The sequence below is a fragment of the Neopsephotus bourkii genome, unplaced genomic scaffold (genome assembly GCF_033783945.1).
Source record: "Neopsephotus bourkii isolate Nb327-2 ecotype Australia unplaced genomic scaffold, CSIRO-AGI_Nbou_v1 NB_1061, whole genome shotgun sequence".
Classification (NCBI taxonomy): domain Eukaryota; kingdom Metazoa; phylum Chordata; class Aves; order Psittaciformes; family Psittacidae; genus Neopsephotus; species Neopsephotus bourkii.
The window spans coordinates 17,735-44,041 of record NW_026901549.1 but is presented as its reverse complement, the minus strand read 5'-3'; the positions used below and the strand labels follow the sequence as shown (position 1 = coordinate 44,041).

The 26,307-nt window shown below is 61.2% G+C and overlaps 2 protein-coding genes across 2 annotated transcripts; one reads left to right on the top strand and one right to left on the bottom strand.

Moving 5' to 3' along the window:
- On the bottom strand, positions 1-22,433 carry LOC133216747 (RNA-binding protein 10-like). Its single transcript, XM_061361723.1, is given in 27 exon segments — positions 1-125; positions 450-607; positions 1,208-1,367; positions 2,154-2,259; positions 3,680-3,826; positions 4,660-4,728; positions 5,416-5,604; positions 6,272-6,337; positions 7,097-7,243; positions 8,315-8,473; positions 9,316-9,407; positions 9,796-9,892; positions 10,327-10,337; positions 10,380-10,472; positions 10,963-11,164; positions 11,326-11,425; positions 12,218-12,315; positions 12,454-12,614; positions 13,445-13,606; positions 14,501-14,561; positions 15,491-15,577; positions 17,622-17,695; positions 19,696-19,765; positions 21,166-21,342; positions 21,422-21,578; positions 21,890-21,917; positions 22,365-22,433. Coding segments are annotated over 26 exon segments (2,985 nt in total). The 5' UTR covers positions 21,907-21,917; positions 22,365-22,433.
- Positions 22,434-22,739: 306 nt separating this feature from the next.
- NDUFB11 (NADH:ubiquinone oxidoreductase subunit B11) lies at positions 22,740-25,943 on the top strand. The gene is made up of 3 exons (XM_061361726.1): positions 22,740-22,912; positions 24,050-24,180; positions 25,735-25,943. The coding sequence occupies exons 1-3, from the start codon at positions 22,766-22,768 to the stop codon at positions 25,856-25,858; spliced, it is 402 nt and encodes a 133-aa protein (XP_061217710.1). The 5' UTR covers positions 22,740-22,765; the 3' UTR covers positions 25,859-25,943.
- Positions 25,944-26,307: the final 364 nt, after the last annotated feature.

Genomic DNA, 26,307 nt, shown 5'->3' with positions numbered 1-26,307 from the left:
CTACTCGGCCTCCCCCGGGGGCCGCAGCCCCCCCCCAGGACCCTCCCAATGCCCCCCCTGTTCCCCCCCGTTCTTCCCCCCCATGTCCCCCCAATGCCCCCCTGTGTCTCCCCCCATGTCCCACCCTATGTCCCCCAATACCGCCCCGTGCCCTCCCCATGCCCCTCCATATCCCCCCCATACCCCCCATATCCCCCCATAACCCCTCATATCCCCCCATGTCCCCATACCCCCCCATACCCCCCAATATCCCCAATGCCCCCCATACCGCCAGTGTCCCAATGCCCCCCATACCCCCCAGTGTCCCAATGTGCCCCATACCCCCCCATGTCCCCATACCCCCCAATACCCCCCCATACCCCCCCATATCCCCATACCCCCCATACCCCCCATATCCCCCATACCCCCCCATGTCCCCCCATACCCCCCCATACCCCCCCATACCCTACCCGGGCACCCCGCCCCCTCGCACGCTCTCAGCTCCCACTCCCTTGGCTCCTCCCCCCCAGGGGGGCTCCCGCTCTGGCTCCGCCCCCTCCGCTGGGTCCCCTCCCCGCAGCTCACGGAGCACCCGGACCAGGGCCCCCAGGGCCCCCAGGACCCGGCCCTGGGACACGGGGAGAGGGGGAACCAATGGGACCCAATGGGACCCAATGGGACCCAATGGGACCCAATAGCATCCAATGGGACCCAATGGCATCCAATTGTACCCAATGGGACCCAATAGCATCCAATACCACCCAATGGGACCCAATAGCATCGAATGGCATCCAATGGGACCCAATAGCACCCAATGGGACCCAATGGGACCCGATGGCATCCAATGGGACCCGATGGGACCCAATAGCACCCAATGGCACCCAATGGGACCCAATAGCATCCAATGGCACCCGATAGCACCCAATGGGACCGAATAGCACCCAATGGGACCTGATGTCACCCGATGGGACCCAATGGGACCCAATAGCACCCAATGGGACATGATGGCATCCGATGGGACCCAATAGGACCCAATGATACCCAATAGTACTCAATAGCACCCAATGGCACCCAATGGTACCAGGGGCCACCTGGGCAGGGTGTAAAGGGGATGGGCGGGGCCTGGAATGGGCGTGGGAGAAGTGGGTGGAGCTTAATGGAATGGGCGTGGCCTAAGGGGGAGTAGCCTCGTTGGGGGCGTGGCTCTGGCTGCGGGGGCGGGGCTGACCGGCAGGTGTGGCAGGAGCCTTGTGGGCGGAGCTTGTAGCCATAGGCGGGGTTGAGGCAGCAGTCAGCCAATGGGACGCGCTCCTCGCTCAGCAGCTCCGCGCAGGCCCCGGCCCCAGCCTCCTCCTCCAATCGGGAGAAGCACCACACGGGCGTGGCCCCTGGGGGGCGTGGTCACGGAGGGCGGAGCCACGGGTGGGAGGGGCTTAATCCTGCTCCCTCCCCCCTCCCCATCCCAGTACCCCGAGGCCCCCCTCCTCTTCCTCCCATTGCATCCCAGTGCTCCCAATCCTCCCGCGTTCAGCTCCCTATCCCCTCCCATTGCTCCCAGTATATCCCAGTGTTCCCAGTATATCCCAGTACCCTAATTGCCCCATCCCCTCCCATTGCTCCCAGTATATCCCAGTGCTCCCAGAATATCCCAGTATCCTAATCGCCCCATCCCCTCCCATTGCTCCTAGTAAATCCCAGTGCTCCCAGTATATCCCAGTACCCCAATTGCGCAATCCCCTCCCATTGCTCCCAATATACCCCAGTGCTCTCAGTATATCCCAGTACCCCAATCACCCCATCCCCTCCCATTGCTCCCAGTCTATCCCAGTGCTCCCAGTACCCCATCCCCTCCCATTGCTCCCAGTATATCCCAGTGCTCCCAGTACCCCATCCCCTCCCATTGGTCCCAATATATCCCAGTGCTCCCAGTATATTCCAGTGTTCCCAGTACCCCCATCTGCTCCCATTGCTCCCAGTAAATCCCAGTGCTCCCAGCATATCCCAGTACCCCAATCGCCCGATCCCCTCCCATTGCTCCCAATATATCCCAGTGCTCCCAGTATATCCCAGTACCCCAATTGCCCCATCCCCTCCCATTGCTCCCAGTCTATCACAGTACTCCCAGTACCCCATCCCCTCCCATTGCTCCCAGTCTATCCCAGTGCTCCCAGTACCAGCGGGGGCCCCCAGCCCAGCACAGAGCAGCAGCAGCAGCAGCCCCATACACGCCATTGGGGGGGTGGGGGGGGTGGGAAGGGGGAACTTGGCCCCTCCCCCCCGCTGTATTGGGGCCAAGGGGAAGTGGGGGGAGGGGCAAGGCCCCCATCCAGGGGAAGTGGGGGGAGGGGGGGGGAACCACAATGGTCAGGGTGAAACCTGCCCCTCCCCCCTCCCATCTCATCCCCCATTAGGGGGATCCGGCCCCTCCCCCACCCCCCCAAAAAAACCTCCAAATTTCTTTTTTCATCTTTTTATTGGAAAAAAAACCCTCAAAACACAACAAAAAGCCCCAAAATCGCGAAGTTGGGGGGATGGGGGGGAGGGGAAGGGGCCACCGCCGGGGGGGGCGGGGACAAAGTGGGGTTTCCCCACACCCCTCCCATTGGGGGTCATTGGGAAACCCCAGGGGGCGGGGCCAAGGGGTGGGGGCGGGGCTTAGGGTCCTTCGCTGAAACGCGTCACCCCCCCGGGGCGGGGCCGGGTCGGAGCCTGGGGGGAGGGGGGGTGAAGTCACGTGGGGTCACGTGGGGCCACACCACACCCTCTCACGTGATCACGAGACACCAATCCCCCCCCCATGTCCTCACATGACCCTATGGGTCCCCCCCACCCCATGGCCCCCATGGCCCTGTGAGCCCCCCATGACCCAGTGTCCCCCCTTACGTCCCCATATGACCCCCCATGTACCTTCTGACCCCCCATCCACCCCATTGCCCCCTTGTCCCCCATGACCCCCATGTCCCTATACCCCCCATAACCCAATGTCCCCCCTTATGTCCCCATATGACCCCCCCATTGCCATTGCCCCTCATTCCCCCCATTGACCCCATTGCCCCCCCATTGCCATGCATTGCCCCCCATTGCCCCACCCATTGCCCCCATCCCCCCCATTGACCCCACTGCCAACCCCATTGCCCCCCATTGTTCCCACATTGCCCCCCCACTGCCCCCCCATTACCCCCCATTGCCCATCATTGCCCCCCATTGATCCCCCCCATTGCCCCCCAGGGTCACCTCAGGTCGCCGCCGGCCCAGGCCGCTCCCCTCCTTCCAGCCCATGGCCTGCAGCATCCGGCACCCGAGGGGCAGGGCCCCCTCCCCCTCCCTGCAACAGCCCCCAGCGCCCCATAGAGACCCCATAGCACCCCCATAGGGACCCCATAGCACCCCCATTGGGTCCCATAGCACCCCTAGAGACCCCATAGCACCCCCATAGGGACCCCATAGCTACCCCATAGCACACCCATAGCACCCCCATAGCGACCCCATAGCACCCCCATAGCGACCCCATAGCACCCCCATTGGGTCCCATAGCACCCCCATAGAGACCCCATAGCACCCACATTGGGTCCCATAGCACCCACATAGAGACCCCATAGCACCCCCATAGAGACCCCATAGCACCCCCATTGGGTCCCATAGCACCCACATTGGACCCCATAGCACCCACAGTGGGGTCCCCACCCCCCATAGCACCCACTTTTGGGGCACCCTCGGTTCTTGGGGGGTCAATGGGTGCTCACCCAGAGGTGGGGGGGGGCCCCCCAAATTTGCGCCGTTTGGGCTCGGGGGGGTCGGGCCCCCCCTGTTTCTCCCGGCGCTCGGCTGCCCGGTCCCGGTACTTCATCTGGGGGGGGAGCACCCATGGGTGCCATCAGCACCCACAGACACCCCCAGACGTGCCCCATAGATAACCCCATAAGTGCCCCATAGATAACCCCATAAGTGCCCCATAGCACCCACAGATACCCCCATACGTGCCCCATAGATAACCCCCATACGTGCTCCATAGCACCCATAGATACCCCCATAAGTGTCCATCAGCACCCATAGATAACCCCCATACGTGCCCCATAGATACCCCTATAAGTGCCCCATAGATACCCCCATAAGTGCCCCATAGAGACCCATAAATACCTCCAGTGCCCCATAAGTGCCCCATAGACACCCATAAGTGCCCCATAGAGACCCATAAGTGCCCCATAGAGACCCATAAGTGCCCAATAGGGACCCATAGACACCCATAAGTGCCCCATAGAGACCCATAAGTGCCCCATAGAGACCTATAAGTGCCCCATAGGTACCCATAGACACCTATAAGTGACCCCTAGAGACCCATAAGTGCCCCATAGCACCCATAGATACCCCCATAACTGCCCCATAGATATCGCCATAAGTGCCCCATAGCACCCACAGATACCCCCATAAGTGCCCCATAGCACCCATAGATAACCCCATACGTGCCCCATAGCACCCAGATAACCCCATAAATGCCCCATAGCACCCATAGATACCCCCATAAGTGCCCAATAGCACCCATAGTTAACCCCCATAACTCCCCCACAGATACCCCCATAGATACCCCCATACGTGCCCCATAGCACCCACAGATACCCCCATAAGTGCCCCATAGATACCCCCATAAGTGCCCCCATAGCACCCATGGGTGCCCCCCCCCACCTCCATCTCGCTCCGGTCCAGCCCCTCGGAGGGGGGGGCCTGATTGCGGCGCTGCAGCTCCAGGTTTTGCTATGGGGGGGGCACAGACACAACAGACACTGTTATGGGGGGGGGGTCCCCAAAACCTCCCCACTGCCCTGCTGAGGGGTCCCCAAAACCCCTTAAAGGGCACCCAGCACCCATTGAGGGGACCCCCCCTTGGGGATGCTCCCAATAGGCAAAGGGGTCCCCATTGGGCACAAGGGGGTCCCCATTGGGCACAAGGGGGTCCCCATTGGACAAAAGGGGGTCCCCAATGGACACAAAGGAGTCCCCATTGGACACAAAGGGCTCCCCATTGAGGCCCCACGGGGTCTCCCCCCATTGCACACAGGGGCCCCCCTATTGAGGCCCCACGGGGTCTCCCCCCCATTGCACACAGGGGCTCCCTCCTGAGGCCCCACGGGGTCTCCCCCCCATTACACCCAAGGGCTCCCCACTGAGGCACCACGGGGTCTACCCCCCATTGCACACAGGGGCTCCCCACTGAGGCACCACGGGGTCTCCCGCCCGTTGCACACAGGGGCTCCCCATTGAGGCACAACGGGGTTTCCCCCCCATTTCACACAGGGGCTCCCCCCCATTGCACCCAAGGGCTCCCCATTGAGGCCCGACGGGCTCCCCATTGAGGCCCCACGGGGTCTCCCCCCATTACACCCAAGGGCTCCCCACTGAGGCCCCACGGGGTCTCCCCCCCGGCGGGGCAGGGGCGCTCACCCGGTGCAGTCCCGAGAGCTGCCGGTGCCTCAGCAGCGCCTCCCGGCTCGGGAACTGCCGGCGGCAGAGCAGGCACGCGAGCTTCAGCCAATCAGTGAGCGCCTCCGGGCCACGCTCCGCCCCTCGCTCCGCCTCCTCCTCGCTCTCGCTCTCCCCGCTGTAGGCGGCCACGAGCCCGCGGGGTGGGCTCTAAGGGGGGAGAGCCAATGGGAGGGAGTCAGTGGGGAGGGGGAACCAATGGGAGGGATCAATGGGAAAGGGAGGCAATGGGAGGGATCAATGGGGGAGGAACCAATGGGAGGGATCAATGAGGGAGGAACCAATGGGAGGGATCAATGTGGGGGGGGGGAATCAATGGGAGGGATCAATGGGAGGGGGAACCAATGGGAGGGATCAATGGGGAGGGGGAACCAATGGGAGGGGGAACCAATGGGAGGGGGAACCAATGGGAGGGGGAACCAATGGGAGGGCATCAGTGGGGGGGGATCAATGGGAGAGCTCCAATGGGAGGGTGTCAATGGGGGGGGATTAATGGGGGGGGATTAATAGGGGGATCAATGGGAGGGATCAATGGAGGAATCAATGGGGGAATCAATGGGGGGAATCAATGGGTGGGGGGGGCATCAATGGGGGATCAATGGGGGGATCAATGGGGGGAATCAATGGAGGGGGGATCAAGGGGGGGGATCAATGGAGGGGAATCAATGGAGTGGGGATCAATGGGGGGAATCAAGGGGGGGATCAATGGGGGGGATCAAGGGGGGGGATCAATGGGGGGGAATCAATGGAGAGGGGATCAATGGGGGGAATCAATGGAGGGGGGATCAAGGGGGGGCACCCATGGGTGGGGGCTCACCAGCCGCTCGTCACTCGCCAGCTTGGGCAGCTCAATGGGTGGGTGCTGCCGCTCAGCCAGAGCACCCTGGGGGGGGTGTCAGAGTTAGGGGGCACCCATGGGTGCTGGGGGGGGGGATATGGGGTGCTTCTTGCAGCCCCATTGCTCTCCTATGGGCAGCACCCACTGCTCCCCCCATGCTATAGCTCCCCAGCACACCCTATGGCACCCACAGCACCCGTTACCAGCACACATCCCCCCATAGCACCCATATCTCCTATAGCACCCATACCACCCCCATAGCACCCATACCCCCCCATAACACCCATACCCCCCCATAGCCCCCATACACCCCCATACACACCCATACCCCTCCATAGCACCCATACCCCCTCCATAGCACCCATACCCCCCCATAGCCCCCATTACCCCCCATAGCACCCATAGCCCCCCATAGCACCCATTACCCCCCATAGCACCCATACCCCCCCATAGACACCCATTACCCCCCCATAGCCCCCATACCCCCCCATAGCACCCATACCCCCCCATAGACACCCATTACCCCCCCATAGACACCCATTACCCCCCATAGCACCCATACCCCCCATAGACACCCATTACCCCCCATAGACACCCATTACCCCCCATAGACACCCATTACCCCCCCATAGACCCCCATTACCCCCATAGACCCCCATTACCCCCCATAGACCCCCATTACCCCCCTATACACACCCATTACCCCCCATAGACCCCCATTACCCCCATAGACCCCCATTACCCCCATAGACACCCATTACCCCCCATAGCCCCCATACCCCCCCATAGCACCCATGGGTGCACCTTCTTCTCCAGGATCGCGTATCCAGCATCGGCCGCGGCCGCCTCCCTCCTCTCGTCCTCTCGGGGGGGCGGGGGGGGCCCCGCGCTGCGCCCGCTCTCCCGCTGCTTGTTGAGGCTGCGCGCCCAGCGCTCCATGTCCTTGGCGATCTGAGCACCCATGGGTGCGGGTCAGGGTGGGGGGGGGGGCCCAGAGGGGGTGCTGGGCACCCATGGGTGCTACTGGGGGGGCCACTGGGCACCATTGGGTGCTATTGGGGGGGATGTGGAAGCATAGGGGCTGCTGAGCACCCATGGGTGCGGGGGGGGTCAGGGTGGGGGGGCCCAGAGGGGGTGCCGGGCACCCATGGGTTGGGGCCACGGGGGGGCCACTGGGCACCATTGGGTGCTACTGGGGGGGATGTGGAAGCATAGGGGCTGCTGAGCACCCATGGGTGCAGGGGGGGGTCAGGGTGGAGGGGGGCCCAGAGGGGGTGCTGGGCACCCGTGGGTGCTACTGGGGGGGCTGCTGGGCACCCATGGCTGTGGGGGGGGGGGTTGGGGGGAGCTGCTGGGCACCCATGGGTGCTATTGGGGGGGATGAGAACCCATAGGGGCTGCTGGGCACCCATTGGGTGCTATTGGGGTGGATGTGGAACCATGGGTGCTACTGGGAGGGATAGGGAAGCATAGGGGCTGCTGGGCACCCATGGGTGCTATTGGGGGTGATGTGGAACCATGGGTGCTGCTGGGAGGGATAGGGAAGCATAGGGGCTGCTGGGCACCCATGGGTGCTATTGGGGGGGATGAGGACCCATAGGGGCTGCTGGGCACCCATGGGTGCTACTGGGGGGGATGAGAACCCATAGGGGCTGCTGGGCACCCATGGGTGCTATTGGGATGGATGGGGTCCCATTGTGCTCCATGGGTGCTCCTCCATGTCCATGCGCACCCATGGGTGCTATTGCTCTCTATGGTGACCCCCATATCCCATTGACACCCATATTGTGTTCTGGGGGGGGTGGTGTCCATAATAATGGGGCGCTGAGCCCCCCTTATGGGTGCTATGTAAGGGTGGGGGGGTGCAGCACCCATGGGTGCTATTGCTCTCTATGGCGACCCCCATATCCCATTGACACCCATACTGTGTTCTGGGGGGGGTGGGAAGGGGGGTGTCCATGATAATGGGGTGCTGTCCATGATAATGGGGTGCGGGGGGGGGCAGCACCCATGGGTGCTCACCTGCTGAGCTGTCTTGGTCTTGTGCTTCTCCTTCTTGTCCTTGGGCTCTTTTGGGGGGCCGGGGGGGCCGGGGGGGGGCTCGGCGGGGGGGGCCGCCAGGTACGTGCGGCGCTCCCCATCCCAGTACAGGTACTGGCCTGCTCCAGCATCGTAATAGTACTGGTGGGAAAGGGGGGGGGGGTTAGGGTGGGGGGCACCCCAAAATACACCCCCCCATGCACTGCAATGAACCCCCCCATAGACCCCTAATTGGTCCCTCCCCCCCCATAGACCCCTAATTGGTCCCTCCCCCCCCATAGACCCCTAATTGGTCCCTCCCCCCCCATAGACCCCTAAATGGTCCCTCCCCCCCCCATAGACCCCTAAATGGTCCCTCCCCCCCCATAGACCCCTAAATGGTCCCTCCCCCCCATAGACCCCTAAATGGTCCCTCCCCCCCCATGGACCCCTAAATGGTCCCTCCCCCCCCATAGACCCCTAAATGGTCCCTCCCCCCCCATGGACCCCTAAATGACACTCCCCCCCCCATCGACCCCTAAATGGCCCCCTCCCCCCCCATAGACCCCTAAAATGGTCCCTCCCCCCCCATGGACCCCTAAATGGCTCCCTCCCCCCCCCATGGACCCCTAAATGGCACCTCGCCCCCCCTGGACCCCTACAATGCCCCCCCCATAAACCCTGAAATTGACCCCCCCCCCATCGACCCCTAAACTGTCCCTCCCCCCTCCATAGACCCCTAAATTATACCTCCACCCATCCCCACCCCACCCTAAATGACACTCCCCCCCCATAGACCCCTAAATGGTCCCTCCCCCCCCCCCATGGACCCCAACTTGGTCCCTTCCTCCCACAACCCCCCCTGTTTTAAAGCCCCCAAACGCTCGTTTCTCACCCCAAAAACCTCTCCCAACCTTTTCAGCCCCCAAATCTGCAGCGTTTGGCCCCAATTCTGCCCCTATGGAAGAGGGGGACCCCCTAATTTGCACCCCAAAAGCACCCACCTGAGAATGGGGGTCGTAATAGAGCCCGGTGAGGGGGTCATAGTAATAGCCTGAGGTCTCGTCGTATTGGTAGGTGGAGACATCAGGGACCGCTATGGGGGGGAAAGGGGGGTCATGGGGGGCCCATATATAGGGGACCCCCCCCCAAAGACTTGGACCCTCCCATCCCAATAAGGGAAGGATTTCCCCTTACATCCCTCTATAAGATTGCATTCAAGCCTCCCAATAGCCCCCCCCATAACCAGTATAGACAGCCCCATAACCCCTATAGACCCCCCCATAAACACTATATACACCCCCCCATTAACCCATAATCCCTATAGACACCCCAATAACCCCTATAGACAACCCCCCATTCCCCCCATAGGCCCTATACAGACCCCCCCATAACCCCTATAGACCCCCCCATAACCCCTATAGGCACCCCCCATAACCCCTATAGACACCCCCATAACCCCTATAGACCCCCCCATCACTCACGGTACTGGCCATAGGACTCAGAGGTGGGGGGGGCGGCAGGGGGGGGCCCACTGGGGGCTGGGGTGGGGGTCTCAGCCTTGAGGGGCCCTGTATAAGCCTGGGGGGGGGGAGATGCCCCCTTTATTAACCCCCCCGAACCCCAAAACCCCACCAATCACCCCATAACCCCCATTATTGACCACCTTTAATTAACCCCCCAATCACCCCATAACCCCCATTATTGACCACCTTTAATTAACCCAATCACCCCATAACCCCCATTATTGACCCCCTTTAATTACCCCCCAATCACCCCATAGCCCCCATTATTGACCCCCTTTAATTAACCCCCAATCACCCCATAACCCCCATTATTGACCCCCTTTAATTACCCCCCCAATCACCCCATAACCCCCATTATTGGCCAACCCCCCCTTTTTAGGCCCTCCCCCAACTTATGGGGCCTCCCATTTCCTCCCTACATTTTGCCCCCCCCCCCCATTTTGGGGACCCCCCAACATCCCCCCCCCTTATGGGTGCCCCCCCCCCCACCTTATACATACCTGGGGGGGGGCACCCTGGGGGGGGGCATTGGGGGTCTCAGCAGTGGGGGGGGGAGAGGGGGCCCCTTGGGGGGGCGGGAGAGGGCCCCCCCCCCGCTGTGTGCTCCAGGCTCAGCACTGGCGGCTCCTCTACACCTGGGGGGGGGGGTTCATGTGTTAATATAGGGTGCTGCCCCCCCCCCATTGAGCCCCACACTTGGGGGTCCCCCCTATAGGGTGCCCCACATAATGGGGTCCTATGGAGAAGTGTAGGGGGGTGACCCATACAATGGGGTCGTATGGGGGGGGTGTGCCCCATAAAATGGGGTCCTATGGGAGGGAGGTGCCCCATAAAATGGGGTCCTATGGGGGGGGGTGTCTACACAATGGGGTCCAATGGCGGGGGTGCCCCACATAATGGGGTCCTATGGAAATGGGGGGGGTTGCCTCACACAGTGGGGTCCTATGGGGAGGGGGTTCCTATGGGGGGTGGGGTGCCCCACACAATGGGGTCCTATGGAGAAGTGAGCGGGGGTGACCCATACAATGGGGTCCTATGGGGAGGGGGTGCCCCACACAATGGGGTCCTATGGAGAAGGAGGGGTGCCCCAAACAATGGGGACCTATGGGGGGGGGGGGCACTCACCAGGGGCGGGGCCATCGGCCTTGGGAGGGGCGGAGCCAGAGTGGGTGGGGCCAGAGGGCGGGGCCGCGGAGCCCTTGAGGTAGGCGGAGCCGTAGAGGGAAGGGGCGGGGCCGCTGAAGGTCTCCTCTGATTGGTAGAAGCTGCTGAAGTCACTGGGAGGCTCCTCCCCCCCGGCCCACGTCGTGTCGGAGCCAGGGGCGGCCTGCGGGAAGGGGCGGGGCCACGTCAGGACACGCCCCCTCGACAAACCCCGCCCACCCCGTGCCCACACCTCTCCCTTATAAGGAAGGCAGGAAAGGCCCCTCCCTTCAAGCCCCCCCCGGCCTCCCTTCAAGCCCCGCCCCTCCCCTAAGCCCCGCCCACCTGGGAGAGCGCCCATTGGGCAGCAGCGATGGCGGTCGAGGCGACGGAGGCGGCGCTGGCGCGGGGGGGGCCCTCCCCTGGCCCCGCCCCCTGCACCTCCCTGGGGGCGGGGTCATGGCCTCGGCTCAGGGGCGGGGCCTCGCTGCAGGAGGCGGGGCCAGGGACGGGGGGCGGGGTTTAGTGCGGTGGGTGGGACTAAAAGGCAGTGGGCGGGGCTTGTGGGCAGGGGTGGAACCATTGGTTGGGGGGTGTCTGAGGAAGAGTTTAGTGGGGTTATGGGCGGGGCTAAGGGGCAGAGGGCGGGGGCTGAGCGTACCCTTAATGCCATTCTATAGGCTGAGCCTTGTTGGGGGCGTGGTCTAAGGATTTTAGGCGTGGCTTACGGCCGAGGGTGGGGCTTGGGGAGTCCCATGGGGGGGGTTTCATGCAGGGAGGGTGGCTGGGGCTTGGGGGCGGGGCTTATGAAGGGGTGGAGCCGAAGGGGGCGTGGCCAAAACATATGGGGTTAAAGGAGGGCAGTATCTTAAGGGGGCATGACGTAAAGGGGGCGTGGCTTAAAGGGACAGGATGGGAGGGGTGGAGCTAAAGGGGGCGTGTCCCATGGGGGGGTGGCTTTAAGAGGGGATAAGCTAATGAGGCGTGGCCAGAAGGGAGCATGGCCTGAAGGGGCGTGGCCTAAGAGGTCGGCGCTTAAATAGGGGAGCAGCGTAAGAGGGTGTGGCCTAAGTGGGCGTGGCCTAAGTGGGGTGTGTGCGTGGCCTAATGGGACAGAGCTTGGTGAATTGAGGAGCTCAAGGGGGTGTGGCCTGAAGGGGGCATGGCCTAACGGCACAGGGCTTAGGGAGGGGAGGAGCTTAAGGGGGGTGTGGTCTAAAAGGGGGCGTGGCCTCACCGCTTGGAGCCTTTAGCGAACTCCACATTGATGCTCTTGCCATCGATGTGCAGGGGGGGGTGCAGGGCCTGCAGCATCTGCAGCAGCTGCGAGGCCTCCTATGGGGCACCCCATAACCAGAGCAATGGTGGTTAGGATGGGGGGGTGTCCTCCAATACCCCCCCATTGTTATAATGGAGCTGCCCCCAGGGGCACCCCCCAATGCCCATCCCCATAAGGGGGTGCTGAGCACCCACCACGATGGTGCTGAGCTGCACGAAGGCGAAGCCGCGGTTGAGCTGGGTCTGCCGGTCCTTGATGACGCGGACGTTGGCGGCCGAGAGCGCGGCGAAGGGGGCGAGCGCGGTGAGGATGGACTCCAGGCTGCTCTGGGGGTGCAGGTTCCGCAGGATGATGGCTGGGGGGGAATGGGGGGAAAGGGGGGAGATGGGACCCACAGAGCTCCACATGGAGCTCCCCATGGAGCATCCCATAGAGCTCCACATAGAGCATCCCATAGAGCGGCCCATAGAGTATCCCATAGAGCAGCCCATAGAGCATCCCATAGAGCAGCCCATAGAGCATCCCATAGAGCATCCCATAGAGCAGCCCATGGAGTGGCCCATAGAGCGACCATTAGAGTATCCCATAGAGCATCCCATAGAGCATCCCATAGAGCAGCCCATAGAGCATCCCATAGAGCGTCCCATAGAGCATCCCATAGAGCATCCCATAGAGCAGCCCATAGAGCAGCCCATGGAGCGGCCCATAGAGCGACCATTAGAGTATCCCATAGAGCATCCCATAGAGCAGCCCATAGAGCATCCCATAGAGCATCCCACTGAACACCCCGTAAGTCTCATAGAGCACCCATAACCCCCCCTTGAGCACCCATAACCCCCCCTTAGGCACCCATAACCCCCCCATAGACACCCATAACCCCCGCTTGGACACCCATAACCCCTCCTTGAACCCCATAACCCCCCCTTGAGCACCCATAACCCCCCCATAGACACCCATAACCCCCCCATAGACACCCATAACCCCCGCTTGGACACCCATAACCCCTCCTTGAACACCCAATACACACCCCCTTGAGCACCCATAACCCCCCCTTAGGCACCCATAACCCCCCCATAGACACCCATAACCCCCCCTTGAGCACCCATAACCCCCCCTTAGGCACCCATAACCCCCCCATAGGCACATGACCCCCCCATAACCCCCCCCAGCCCCTCCCCCACTCACTGTCATTGGCGTTGTCAGCTCCAGGCTCGGTCCCCCCATGGGAGCCCCCCCCGGGGGTCCCCCCCATTGCAGGCCCATAGGGTTGGGGGAGGGGCAGCAGCCCCCCCCCTCCTCCAGGCCCCAGCTCCGCTCGTGGCCCCCCCGGGCCCCGCTGTTCTCCTTCTGCACCCCAAAAGGACATTGAAACCCCCCCTGTTAGAGGTGGAACCCCAAAATCAGGGGTTTTCACCCCAAAATCGGGGGTTTTCACCCCAAAATCAGGGTTTTAACCCCAAAATTGGGTGGTTTCACCCCAAAATCAGGGGTTTTCACCCCAAAATCGGGGGTTTTCACCCCAAAATCAGGGTTTTAACCCTAAAATTGGGGGGTTTCACCCCAAAATCAGGGGTTTTCACCCTAAAATTGGGGGTTTTCACCCCAAAATAGGGGGGTTTACAGCAAAATTGGGTGGTTTCACCCCAAAATCGGGGAGGTTCACCCCAAAATCGGCATTTTTAAACCCAAAATTGGGTGGTTTCTCCCCAAAATCGGCGTTTTTCACCCCAAAATCAGGATTTTCCACCCCAAAATTGGGTGGTTTCACCCCAAAATCGGGGGGTTTACCCCAAAATTGGGTGGTTTCATCCCAAAATCGGGGTTTTTCAACCCAAAATTGGGTGGTTTCATCCCCAAATTGGGGGATTTCATAGAAAAATTGGGTGGTTTCATACCAAAATCGGGGTTTTTCAACCCAAAATTGGGTGGTTTCACACCAAAATCAGGGATTTTAACCTCAAAATCAGTGTTTTTCATCCCCAAATTGGGTGATTTCATCCCAAAATCGGGGGTCTGAAGAGGTTTTGGGCTGAAATCAGGGGTTTTGGGGATAAAATCAAGGGGTTTTGGGGTGAAATCAGTGTTTTGGGGGGTGAAATCAAGGGGTTTGGGGTTGAAATCGGGGGGTTGGGGCTGAAATCAGTGTTTTGGGGTGAAATCAGTGTTTTTTGGGTAAAGTCAGTGTTTTTGGGGTGAAATCAGGGATTTTGGGGTGAAATCAGGGGGTTTTGGGTAACTCACCAGCTTTGGGCACCCCGCACTTGAAGCACTTCTCCCGGCGCTTGAAGTTCTGCACCCCACACTATGGGACCCCCAAAACCCCCCATAGCACCCAATAGCCTCCAATGCACCCCCATAGCACCCAATAGCCCCCAATGCACCCCATAGCACCCAATAGCCTCCAATGCACACCCCAATGCACCCCCTTAACACCTCCCCCCAAGCCCCCTTAGGGCCCCCCAGGGCTCCCATAGACCCACATTAGGATGCCCCAAGGATCCCCATAACCCCCCCAGACCCCATAAACACTCCAAGACCCCCATAACCCCCCATAGACCCCCTAAGATCCCCATAGCCCCCCATAGACCCCTCTAAGACCCCCATAAACCCCCAAGACCCCCATAGCCCCCCATAGACCCCTCTAAGACCCCCATAACCCCCCATAGACCCCCCTAAGACCCCCATAACCCCCCATAGACCCCCCTTAAGACCCCCATAACCCCCCATAGACCCCCCTAAGACCCCCATAACCCCCCATAGACCCCTCTAAACCCCCATAGCCCCCCATAACCCCCCATAGACCCCCCTAAACCCCCATAGACCCCTCTAAGACCCCCATAACCCCCCATAGACCCCTCTAAGACCCCCATAGACCCTCTATGACCCCCATAGACCCCCTAAGACCCCCATAATCCCCCATAGACCCCTCTAAGACCCCCATAGACCCCCTAAGACCCCCATAACCCCCCATAGACCCCCTAAGACCCCCATAGCCCCCCATAACCACCCCATGACCCCCTAAGACCCCCATAACCCCTCTAAGACCCCCATAGCCCCCCTAAGACCCCCATAACCCCCCCATAGACCCCTCTAAGACCCCCATAAGCCCCCCCATAGACCCCTTTAAGACCCCCCATAGACCCCCATAACTGCCCCATAGACCCCTCTAAGACCCACATAACCCCCCATAGCCCCCCATAGAGCCCCATAGCCCCCCACAGAGCTCCCCACCTTAGCGCAGAGCCAGTCCTCATTGATCTTGGGCTTGGGGTCGCTGTAGTGCAGGGACACGCGGTGCCCCAGCAGGCTCAGCCCTTGCTGTGGGGGCAGTGTGGGGTGAGCTATGGGGCCCAGCCCCACACAGACCCAGAGCAGGAGAGGACGGGGCTATGGGGCTGCCATTGAGACCAATGGGGTTTGCTATGGGGCTGCCATTGAGAGCAATGGGGTTTGCTATGGGGCTGCCATTGGGGTTCGCTATGGGGCTGCCATTGAGAGCACCAGGGTTCGCTATGGGGCTGCCATTGGGGTTCGCTATGGGGCTGCCATTGAGAGCACCAGGGGTTTGCTATGGGGCTGCCATTGGGGTTCGCTGTGGGGCTGCCATTGAGAGCACCAGGGTTCACTATGGGGCTGCCATTGGGGTTCGCTATGGGGCTGGCACCGGGGTTCGCTATGGGGCTGCCATTGAGAGCACCAGGGTTTGCTATGGGGCTGCCATTGAGAGCACCGGGGTTTGCTATGGGGCTGCCATTGAGAGCACCGGGGTTTGCTATGGGGCTGCCATTGAGAGCACCGGGGTTTGCTATGGGGCTGCCATTGAGAGCACCGGGGTTTGCTATGGGGCTGCCATTGAGAGCACCGGGGTTCGCTATGGGGCTGCCATTGAGAGCATCAGGGTTTGCTATGGGGCTGCCATTGAGAGCACTGGGGTTCGCTATGGGGCTGCCATTGGGGTTCGCTATGGGGCTGCCATTGAGAGCACCGGGGTTCGCTATGGGGCTGCCATTGGGGTTCGCTATGGGGCTGCCATTGAGAGCACCAGGGTTTGCTATGGGGCTGCCATTGAGAGCACTGGGGTTTGCTATGGGGCTGCCATTGGGGTTCACTGTGGGGCTGCCCCATGGCGTGCATGGGGGGCACTGGGGTCACATGACCTTCCGATGGGGGAGCTGGGGCCTTGCACCAGGGCCCATGGGAGGCTCTGACCAAGGGATCCCCCCATGGCCCTTGCAGGCGAGTGTCACGTGACAGTGTCACGTGACCGTTTCACATGTGGGTGTCACATGACAGTGTCACGTGAGTGTGTCACCCAAGGGCACCCAATGGCCTCACACAAGGGGCTCCCATGGGGGCTCCCCCCTAAGCCCTTGCAGGTGGGTGTCATGTGAAGGTGTCACGTGTCACATGAGAGTGTCACATGACAGCATCAGATGTGGGTGTCACAAGTGGGCGTAATGTGAGAGTGTCACATGTGGGTGTCACGTGAGCGTCACATGACAGTGCAACAAAAGTGTCGTGTGGGTGTCACGTGAGAGTGTCCCACATGGGTGTCACATGACGATGTCACACGACTATGTCACATGCAGGTATCACATGACATCACATGAGGGTGCCACATGTGGGTGTCACGTGTGTCATGTGAGAGTGCCACATGACAGCATCACATGGGTGCTGTCACATGACAGTGTCACATGGGGGCTGTCACATGACAGTGCCACGTGTCACATGATGTGCAGCATTCCCCCCTCTGGGTCTGTGCCTCCATCCTCAGAACATGAGGGTGTCACGTGACGGTGCCACACGTCAGTGTCCCATGGGGGTGTCACATGTCAATGTAACATGCCAGTGTCACATGTGGGTGTCACGTGACGGTGCCATATGTCAGTGTCCTATAGGAGCATCATGTGACGTTGCCAAGTCAGTGTCCCATGAGGGTGTCACGTGATGGTGTCACATGTCAATGTAACATGTATGTGTCACATGACAGTGCCATATGTCAGTGTCCCATGAGAGCATCACATGATGGTGCCACATCAGTGTCACATGAGGGTGTCACGTGACAGTGCTGTATGTCAGTGTCCCATGGGGGTGTCACGTGATGGTGTCACATGTCAATGTCACATGCCGGTGTCACGTGATGGTGCCATATGGCAGTGTCCCATGAGAGCGTCACGTGACGGTGTCACATGTCAATGTCACATGCAGGTGTCACGTGACGGCGCCATGTCAGTGTCCCATAGGGGTGTCGCATGTCAGTGTCCCATGGGGGTGTCACGTGATGGCGTCACATGACAGTGTCCAAAGGGGGTGTCACATGACAGTGTCACGTGACGGTGCCACGCGGGTGCCGCGCAAGGACCTGGTTGGCGTCCATCCACCGCGCCGCGTCCTGGACGTGGTGAAACTCCACGAAGGCGAAGCCGCGGCTCTGACCTGGAACGGAGCCGGGGGGGGTCAGGGACAGCACCCATGGGTGCCCCCCCTCCCCCCGCTGGGTATGGGTGCCCCTGGGAACCCCCTTGGTTGGGAATGGGTGCTCCTGGCACTGCTCTCAATGGGCACCCATGGGTGCTCCTGGCACTGCTCTCAATGGGCACCCATGGGTGCTCCTGGCACTGCTCTCAACGGGAACCCATGGGTGCTCCTGGCATCGCTCTCAATGGGAACCCATGGGTGCTCCTGGCACTGCTCTCAATGGGCACCCATGGGTGCTCCTGGCATTGCTCTCAATGGGCACCCATGGGTGCTCCTGGCATTGCTCTCAATGGCACCCATGGGTGCTCCTGGCACTGCTCTCAATGGGAACCCATGGCTGCTCCTGGCACTGCTCTCAATGGCACCCATGGGTGCTCCTGGCATCGCTCTCAATGGGCACCCATGGGTGCTCCTGGCATTGCTCTCAATGGGCACCCATGGGTGCTCCTGGAACCTTTCTGCGCCCCCCATGGGCACCTATGGGTGCTCCTCAAACCCCTATGGGACCCCTTCTGAGCTCCTATAGATGCCTCTGGGACCCTCTAGGTAGGACACGGGCACCCCTGGGTGCCCCCAGCTACGCCTCAGCACCCCTGGGTGCTCCTGGGACCAAGACCAGCACCCCTGGGTGCTCCTGGAGAAGGCTCTGGCACCCCTGGGTGCCCCTAGGGATGGGATCAGCACCCCTGGGTGCTCCTGGGGAAGGCTCCGGCACCCCTGGGTGCCCCTTGGCTATGGCTCAGCACCCCTGGGTGCTCCTGGGTAAGGGGGGTGGGCACCCCTGGGTGCCCCCTCTCTGTGCCTCAGCACCCCTGGGTGCTCCTGGGAAGGTCTCCAGCACCCCTGGGTGCTCCTAGGGAGGGGATGGGCACCCCTGGGTGCCCCCCCAAGTCCAGCCCAGCACCCCTGGGTGCTCTCTAGGGACAAGACCGGCACCCCTGGGTGCCCCTGGGGATGGGACCAGCACCCCTGGGTGCTCCTCGAGATGGGATCAGCACCCCTGGGTGCCCCTGGGGAGAGAATGGGCACCCCTGGGTGCCCCCTAAGGTGGGAACAGACACCCCTGGGTGCCCCTAAGGTTGGAACAGACACCCCTGGGTGCTCCTATAGACGGGATCAGCACCCCTGGGTGCTCCTGGGGATGGGATCAGCACCCCTGGGTGCTCCTATAGATGGGATCAGCACCCTTGGGTGCCCCCTAAGGTGGGAACAGACACCCCTGGGTGCTCCTATAGATGGGATCAGCACCCCTGGGTGCTCCTATAGACGGGATCAGCACCCCTGGGTGCCCCCTGAGTTGAATGCAGCACCCCTGGGTGCTCCTAAAGATGGGACCAGCACCCCTGGGTGCCCCCTAAGTTTAATGCAGCACCCCTGGGTGCTCCTGGGGTCAGGATCTGCACCCCTGGGTGCCCCCTATGGTTAATATAGCACCCCTGGGTGCTCCTAAAGATGGGACCAGCACCCCTGGGTGCTCCTATAGATGGGATCAGCACCCTTGGGTGCCCCCTAAGGTGGGAACAGACACCCCTGGGTGCCCCCTATGTTTAATGCAGCACCCCTGGGTGCTCCTAGAGATGGGATCAGCACCCCTGGGTGCCCCCTAAGTTTAATGCAGTACCCTTGGGTGCCCCCTAAGGTGGGAACAGACACCCCTGGGTGCCCCCTATGTTTAATGCAGCACCCCTGGGTGCTCCTAAAGATGGGACCAGCACCCTTATATGCCCCATGGGACGGGATCAGCCACTGTGGGTGCCCCCCAATGTAAAGCAGGACCCCCCCCCCCTCCACCCCAAGGGAAGCAGGTGGGTGCTGGTTGCCCCCCCCCATAAAGCACTCATGTTCATGGGTGCCCCCCCCGTTTATGGGTGCCCCCCCCCCATTTATGGGTGCCCCTCCCCCATTTATGGGTGCCCCCCCACCCCCACCCAACAGCACCCGGGGGGGGCAGGGCTCACCTGAGGACTTGTTCCGCATCAACCGAACCTCGCGGGGCTGCACCCCCTGCGCCTGCAGCTGCGCCCGGATCTGGGGGGGCAGAGGGAGAAGGTGGGGGCTCAGTAATGGGGGGGACCCCGATAATGGGGGGGTGGTCGGTAATGGGGGGAGCTCAGTAATGGGGGGGGTCCCAGTAATGGGGGGAGGGACCCCAGTAATGGGGGGAGCTCAGTAATGGGGGGGGGTCCCGGTAATGGGGGGAGGGACCCCGGTAATGGGGAGGGAACTCGGTAATGGGGGGGCTCGGTAATGGGAGCTTGGTAATGGGGGGAGCTCGGTAATGGGGGGAGATCAATAATGGGGGGAGCTTGGTAATGGAGGGGAGCTTGGTAATGGGGGGGGTCCTGGTAATGGGGGGGGACCCTGGTAATGGGGGGAGGAGCTCGGTAATGGGGGTGGGAGCTTGGTAATGGGGAGGGGTCCCAGTAAAGGGGGAGGATCTCAGTAATGGGGGGGAACACCTCATTAATGCAAGGGGGACTTCGGTACTGGGGGGGGGACCCTGGTATTGGGGACACCCCCACTCGCTCCCCCCATTGTAAGTAATGGGAGTGCCCTGAGGAGGCGTGGCTTATGAAAAAGGGGCGTGGTTACAGAGAGGGAGCATGGCTGTGCTATAGCAGACATTGAAGGCGGTGTGGGTAGACAGAAGTGGGCGTGGTTTATGCTAATGAGGGAGAGGTCACACTGGGGTCGAGCCAGGCTTATCAAAGGGGGCAGGGGTAAGGTAGGTGGGGGCGTGGCTTAGCCAAATAAAGACGTCGTTTAGCCAATGGGGCATGGCTACCCTGATGGAGGCGGGGCTTAGCGAAGGGGCGGGGGGGGGTGGCTATGGCAAATGGGGGCGTGGCTTAGCCAAATAAGGACATCGCTTAGGCAATGGGGTGTGGCTTAGCGAAGGGTGGGCTACAGCACGTGGGGGTGTGGCTTAGCCAAATAAGGACATCGCTTAGCCAATGGGGTGTGGCTTAGTGAAGGGGGGGGCTAGGGCATGTGGGGGCGTGGCTTAGCCAAATAAAGACATCGTTTACCCAATGGGGGATGGCTACCCTGACGGAGGCGGGGCTTAGCAAAGTGGGTGTGGCTACGGCACATGGGGGCGTGGCTTAATCAAATAAGGACATCGCTTAGCCAATGGGGTGTGGCTGAGCAAACGGGGGGGGGCTAGGGCATGTGGGGGCGTGGCTTAGCCACATAAGGACATCGTTTAGCCAATGGGGTGTGGCCCCCGTGGCGGGGGCACGGCTTCAATAAGGGAGGCGTGACCACGCAGGTGTGCCTCACACAGGGGGGCGTGGCCTCCTCAAAGGAGGCGTGGCCAATCCCCTCCAATCCTCCCCACTCCAACCCTATTGAAGGGGGGGATTTAAAGGGCCAGCACCCGCCCCCCTCAAAAAGGAGGCGGGGCTTAGGGAGGGGGCGTGGCTTACGTCGTTCTCGGTGGCGGCCTGGGGCAGCATGCGCAGCATGACGATGGTGCTGGCGCGCGGCTCCTCCTCGGCCGCCTCGGGCCGGTAATCCTGGTCCCGGTAATCACCATCGGCACCAAAGGGCAGCGCCGGGGGGGGGTCCCGCTTCCGGGGGGGCTCGGAGGAGCCCTCATAGGCCTGGAAGTGGGGATCAGGGCATTATTTGGGGGGGGGGGGTGTAATGGTCCATAGGGGGGGCATCAATGGGGGTACCCACCTGAGAGGAGGACCCGGAAGTGGAGGGCCCCTCGGGGGGACCCCCGTAGCCGCGATAATCCATGTCGCGATAGTCGTGGTCCCGTTGGGTGCGGGAGCCTTCCTCAGAAGAGGATGGGGCCCCCCCATAGCGGCCGGTGCGGTCGCCACGGCCCCCTCTATGGGAGATGAGATCAAGGGGGGGTCCCAACTGTTCCCCCCCCCCACCACCACCTTGGGGGTATACCCATAGAGTCACCTATGGGGGGGCTCCCCATGGGCAACCCCAATGGGTGCAGCCTCCCTCTTATGGGTCCCTCAATGTCCCCCCCCACACCCACTTTGGGGGTCACAAATCCCCATTTCCCCCCCTATAGGAACCCCCCCCAATGTCTCCTTCCCCCCCCCATGGGTTCCCCCCCCACACTTTGGGGGTCCCCAAACCCCCCCGCTGCCCCCCAAAGAGTCCAAGATTTGGGGTCCCCCCTACCTGCGTTCGTACTCCATGGTGCTGGCACCTGGGGAGGGGGGAAGAGGGAATGGGGGGGGTTAGGGGTTATAGGGGGGCACTGGGATGAATGGGGAAGGCGCCAGAACAGACAGGGGGGTAACTGGGATCAACTGGGGGGCACTGGGACGGAGATAACAGGGGGGTCTACTGAGAATGGCTGGGATGAATGGGGGGGCCGATGGGGTCCCTATGGGGTGACTGGGAGGAACAGGGAGCCACGTGTCCCCAGGAGAAACGCCCGCCATACCCCGCCCCTCATTAGCATACGTAACCACGCCCCCGCCCCCCCGCCGGGCTACAGCGCCGGGCCACGCCCCCTCATCCCCTTCTACCCAATCAGCGACCGCGGAGAGGGACTCTCCGGGCTGAGCCCCGCTCCTCCCGGTAAAGCCCCGCCCCTCCCGGTAGGCCCCGCCCCTCCCGGTACGCCCCGCCTTTCCCGGTAGGCCCCGACCTCTCCGCTCAGCGCGGCCGCCGCCGCCACCGCTCCCGACCAGCAAAATGGCGGCGCCGCTCCGCGCCCGGCCCGTCCCGCTCCCCCTGCCCGCCCCTGGCGCTCTCCCATTGGTCCATCTGCCCGCCCATCAGCGTATCCGCGCTTCTCATTGGTTCTTGCTGGGGAGGAGGCGGGACGAATAAGGGGGAGAGAGGGAGCGTTGCCGCTTTGGCTTCTGATTGGCTGCGGCTCGCGTCGGAGGAGCCAGAAGGGGGAGGGTGGACGGAGACGGCTTATGATTGGCTACGCGGGAGCGAGGAGGCGGAGCCATCTGAGCGCTCTCTCGTGATTGGTGAAGAGGGCGGTGGCTGCCCTCATTGATTTAACGGAGGCGACGGGGCGGGACTTCCGCCGGGAAGATGGCGGCGCTGCGGAGGACGCTGCGGGCGCTGCAGGCCGGGGCGCGGGGCCGCTCGGCCGGGGTCCCCGGGGCCGTGGCGCTGCCGCGGGGGCCGCTGGGAGCTGACGTGCACGAGGAGGAGCCAATGGCGGTGGCGCAGAGGATGGTGGGCGGGGCTTGGAAAGCAGCGGGGCTTCGGGGGATGGGGTACACAATTGGGGCGGGGCTTATGGAGGTGGGCGGGGGCTCTGGTGAGGGGGCGGGATCACTGCTTGGGGGCGTGGCTGCACATTCTAGGCGTGGCTTAGGCGCGAGGCTCTGATTGGTGGATGTAAAGTGGGGGCGTGGCCTCTCTTTGGGAGGGTGCCAACGACAGGGGCGTGGTCACAGCCTTGGGGCGGGGGGTTAGCAGGATCCAGGCTCTGATTGGTGTTTGTGAAGTGGGGGGTGTGGCCTCTGGGGGTGAAGCCAACGCTTGGGGGCGTGATTTCATCCTTCGGGGCGGGGATTAGCAGGAGCCATGTCCTGATTGGTGGTTATAGGGGGCGTGGCCTTCTATGGGGCGGAGCCAAAGGTTGTGGGCGTGCCTCCTTCCTCAGGGGCATGGCTTAGCAGGAGCTACGTTCTGATTGGTGGTTGTGGTTGGGGGGCGTGGCCTAGGGCTGGTTAAGAGGGGAAAAGGACCTCGGGGGGTGGGTTTGGGTCTCTATGGAGGGTATTAGGGGCCCTATAGAGTGGATATGGGTCCCTCTGGGGTGCATTGGGGTCTCTATGGGTTGTATATGGGTTCCTATGGGGTGTATTGCTCCATAGGGGTATACTGGATCCCTATGGGGTGGATATGGGTCTTTATGGGGTGGCTATGGGTCTCTCTGGGTGCACTGGTCTGTATGGGGTGCATTGCTCCCTATGGGGTGGATATGGGTCCCTATGGGGTGCACTGGTCCCTATGAGGTGGATATGGGTCTCTATGGGGTGCATTGGTCCCTATGGGTTGGGTATGGGTCTCTGTGGGGTGCACTGGTCCCTATGGGTTGGGTATGGGTCCCTATGGGGTGGATATGAGTCCCTATGGGGTGGATATGGGTCTCTATGGGATGGCTATGGGTGCCTATGAGTGGCTATGGATCCCTATGGGGAGGCTATGTGTCCCTATGGGGCGGCTATGGATATCTATGGTGCGGCTATGGATCTCTATGGTGCGGTTATGTGTCCCTATGTGTCCCTATGGGTCCCTATGTGTCCCTATGTATCCCTATGTGTCCCTATGTGTCCCTATGTGTCCCTATGTGCGGCGCGGCAGAACCCCGACTACCACGGCTTCTCAGCGGACCCGGTGGCTGATGTCCACAACATGCGCGCCGTCTTCTTCGCCGGCGTCTCCATCGCCATCGTCCTGGGCTCCACCTTCCTGCATTACCTGCCCGACTATGGGTGAGCCCGGGGGGATGGGGAGATATGGGGGGCTATGGGGGTGTATAGGAGTCTATAGGGGGTCTATGGGGGTGTATAGGGTGTACTATAGGGGTCTATGGGGTATGGGGTGTATGGGGGTCTATGGGGGTGTATAGGGGGTCTATGGGGGGTTTATGAGGGGATATGGGGGTCTATGGATGTATAGGGGTCTATGGTATGGGGGTGTATAGGGGATCTGTGGGGGATATATGGGGTCTATGGGTGTATAGGGGGTGTATGGGGTCTATGTGTGTATAGGGGGTGTATAGGGGTCTATGGGTGTGTATAGGGGTCTATAGGGGTGTCTGGGGGTCTATGGGGATCTATGGGGGTCTATGGGGGTCTATGGGATAGGGGTCTGTGGGGTGTATAGGGGTCTATGGGGGTGTATAGGGGTCTATAGGGGGTCTATGGGGGTGTATAGGGGGTCTATGGGGGTGTATAGGGGGTCTATAGGGGTCTATAAGGGGTCTATGGGGGTGTATAGGGGGTCTATAGGGGGTGTATAGGGGTCTATGGTGGTGTATAGGGGGTCTATGGGGGTGTATAGGGGTCTATGGGGGTGTATAGGGGGTCTATGGGGGGTCTATGGGGGTGTATAGGGGGTCTATGGGGGTGTATAGGGGTCTATAGAGGGTCTATGGGGGTCTATGGGGGGTCTATGGGGGTGTATAGGGGTCTATAGAAGGTCTATGGGGGTGTATAGGGGCCTGGGGGGGGCAATAGGGTCTCTATAGGGAGCTATAGGGGGGTTTAAGAGCTTGATGGGGCTTATATAGAGTTATAAATAGCAGCAGGTCACTATAAAATCTATATAGACTATGTATAGAGGTTCATGGTGAGGTAAAACAGAACACAGGGCTCTTCAGGGGAGTGGAGGGGGATTCTATAGGGTCCTATGGGGGATGTGGGTGCCCATAGGAAGTCCCTAGGGAGCACATGGGGGTCTATAGCAACACATACACGCATATAAAGGTGGATAAGGGGGTATAAATGCATTTAGAGGCTCTATAGGGGTCTATAGGTTCCTATAGGAGGTCCCTAGGGAGCATATAGGGGTCTATAGCAATACATACACCCATATAAAACTGGGTAATGGGGTATAAATGCGCTTAGAGGCTCTATAGGGGTCTATATGGTTCTATAGGAGGTCCCTAGGGAACATACGGGGGTCCATAGCAATACATACACACATATAAAGCTGGATAATGGGGTATAAATGCATTTAGAGACTCTATAGGGGTCTATAGGGTCCTATAGGAAGTCCCTAGGGAGCATATAGGAATCTATAGCAATACATACATGCATGTAACACTGGATAATGGGGTATAAATGCGTTTAGAGGCTCTATAGGGGTCTATAGGGTCCTATAGGAGGTCCCTAGGGAGCATATGGGGGTCCATAGCAATACATACACACATATAAAGGTGGATAATGGGGTATAAATGCATTCAGAGGCTCTATAGGGGTCTGTAGGGCTCTATAGGGGTCTATAGGGCTCGCCATGGACCCTGCCCCTCTCTTCCCCTATAGGCTGCAGCAATGGGCCCGGCGGGAGGCCGAGATCCAGATCGTGGAGCGGGAGCGCCGGGGGCTCCCCCTGGTGGACCCCAACTACTACGACCCCGCGCGCCTCACCCTGCCCCCCCCCGAGTGAGCCCCCCCACTTTGGGGTCCCTATAGAACCCTATGGGGTTCCCTATAGGCTCACCCCCCAATATGGGGCTGTTAATAAAGGGAAGGGGCTCGGCCTGACCCCGTGACCCCTTTATTGGGGGGGGGGGTATTGGTGGCAGGGCTGTTGGACTACAACTCCCAGGAGGCCTTGCGGCGCGGTGATGTCATCAGGTGGCGACAGCACGTGGTGCTGGGGGGGGCCTGGGGACTACGGCGCTTCACTGGGTCGCATAAACCGCCCCCCCCCATAGCTGTCTATAGGTGTCCATAGCCCCTATACATGTCCATAGCCCCTATAGGCGTCCATAGCCCCTATAGGCGTCCATAGCCCCTATACATGTCTATAGCTCCTATAGGTGTCCATAGTTCCTATACGTGCTTGTATCGTCTATACATGTTTATAATCTCTGTACATGTTAATAGTTCTTC

Bases quoted from the DNA above. Each gene is read 5' to 3' on its own strand.
- NDUFB11 (XM_061361726.1), top strand. From the start codon at position 22,766: ATGGCGGCGCTGCGGAGGACGCTGCGGGCGCTGCAGGCCGGGGCGCGG. The intron at 22,913-24,049 runs GTGGGCGGGGCT...GCGGCGCGGCAG, and splicing joins TGGCGGTGGCGCAGAGGATG to AACCCCGACTACCACGGCTT. The intron at 24,181-25,734 runs GTGAGCCCGGGG...CTTCCCCTATAG, and splicing joins CATTACCTGCCCGACTATGG to GCTGCAGCAATGGGCCCGGC.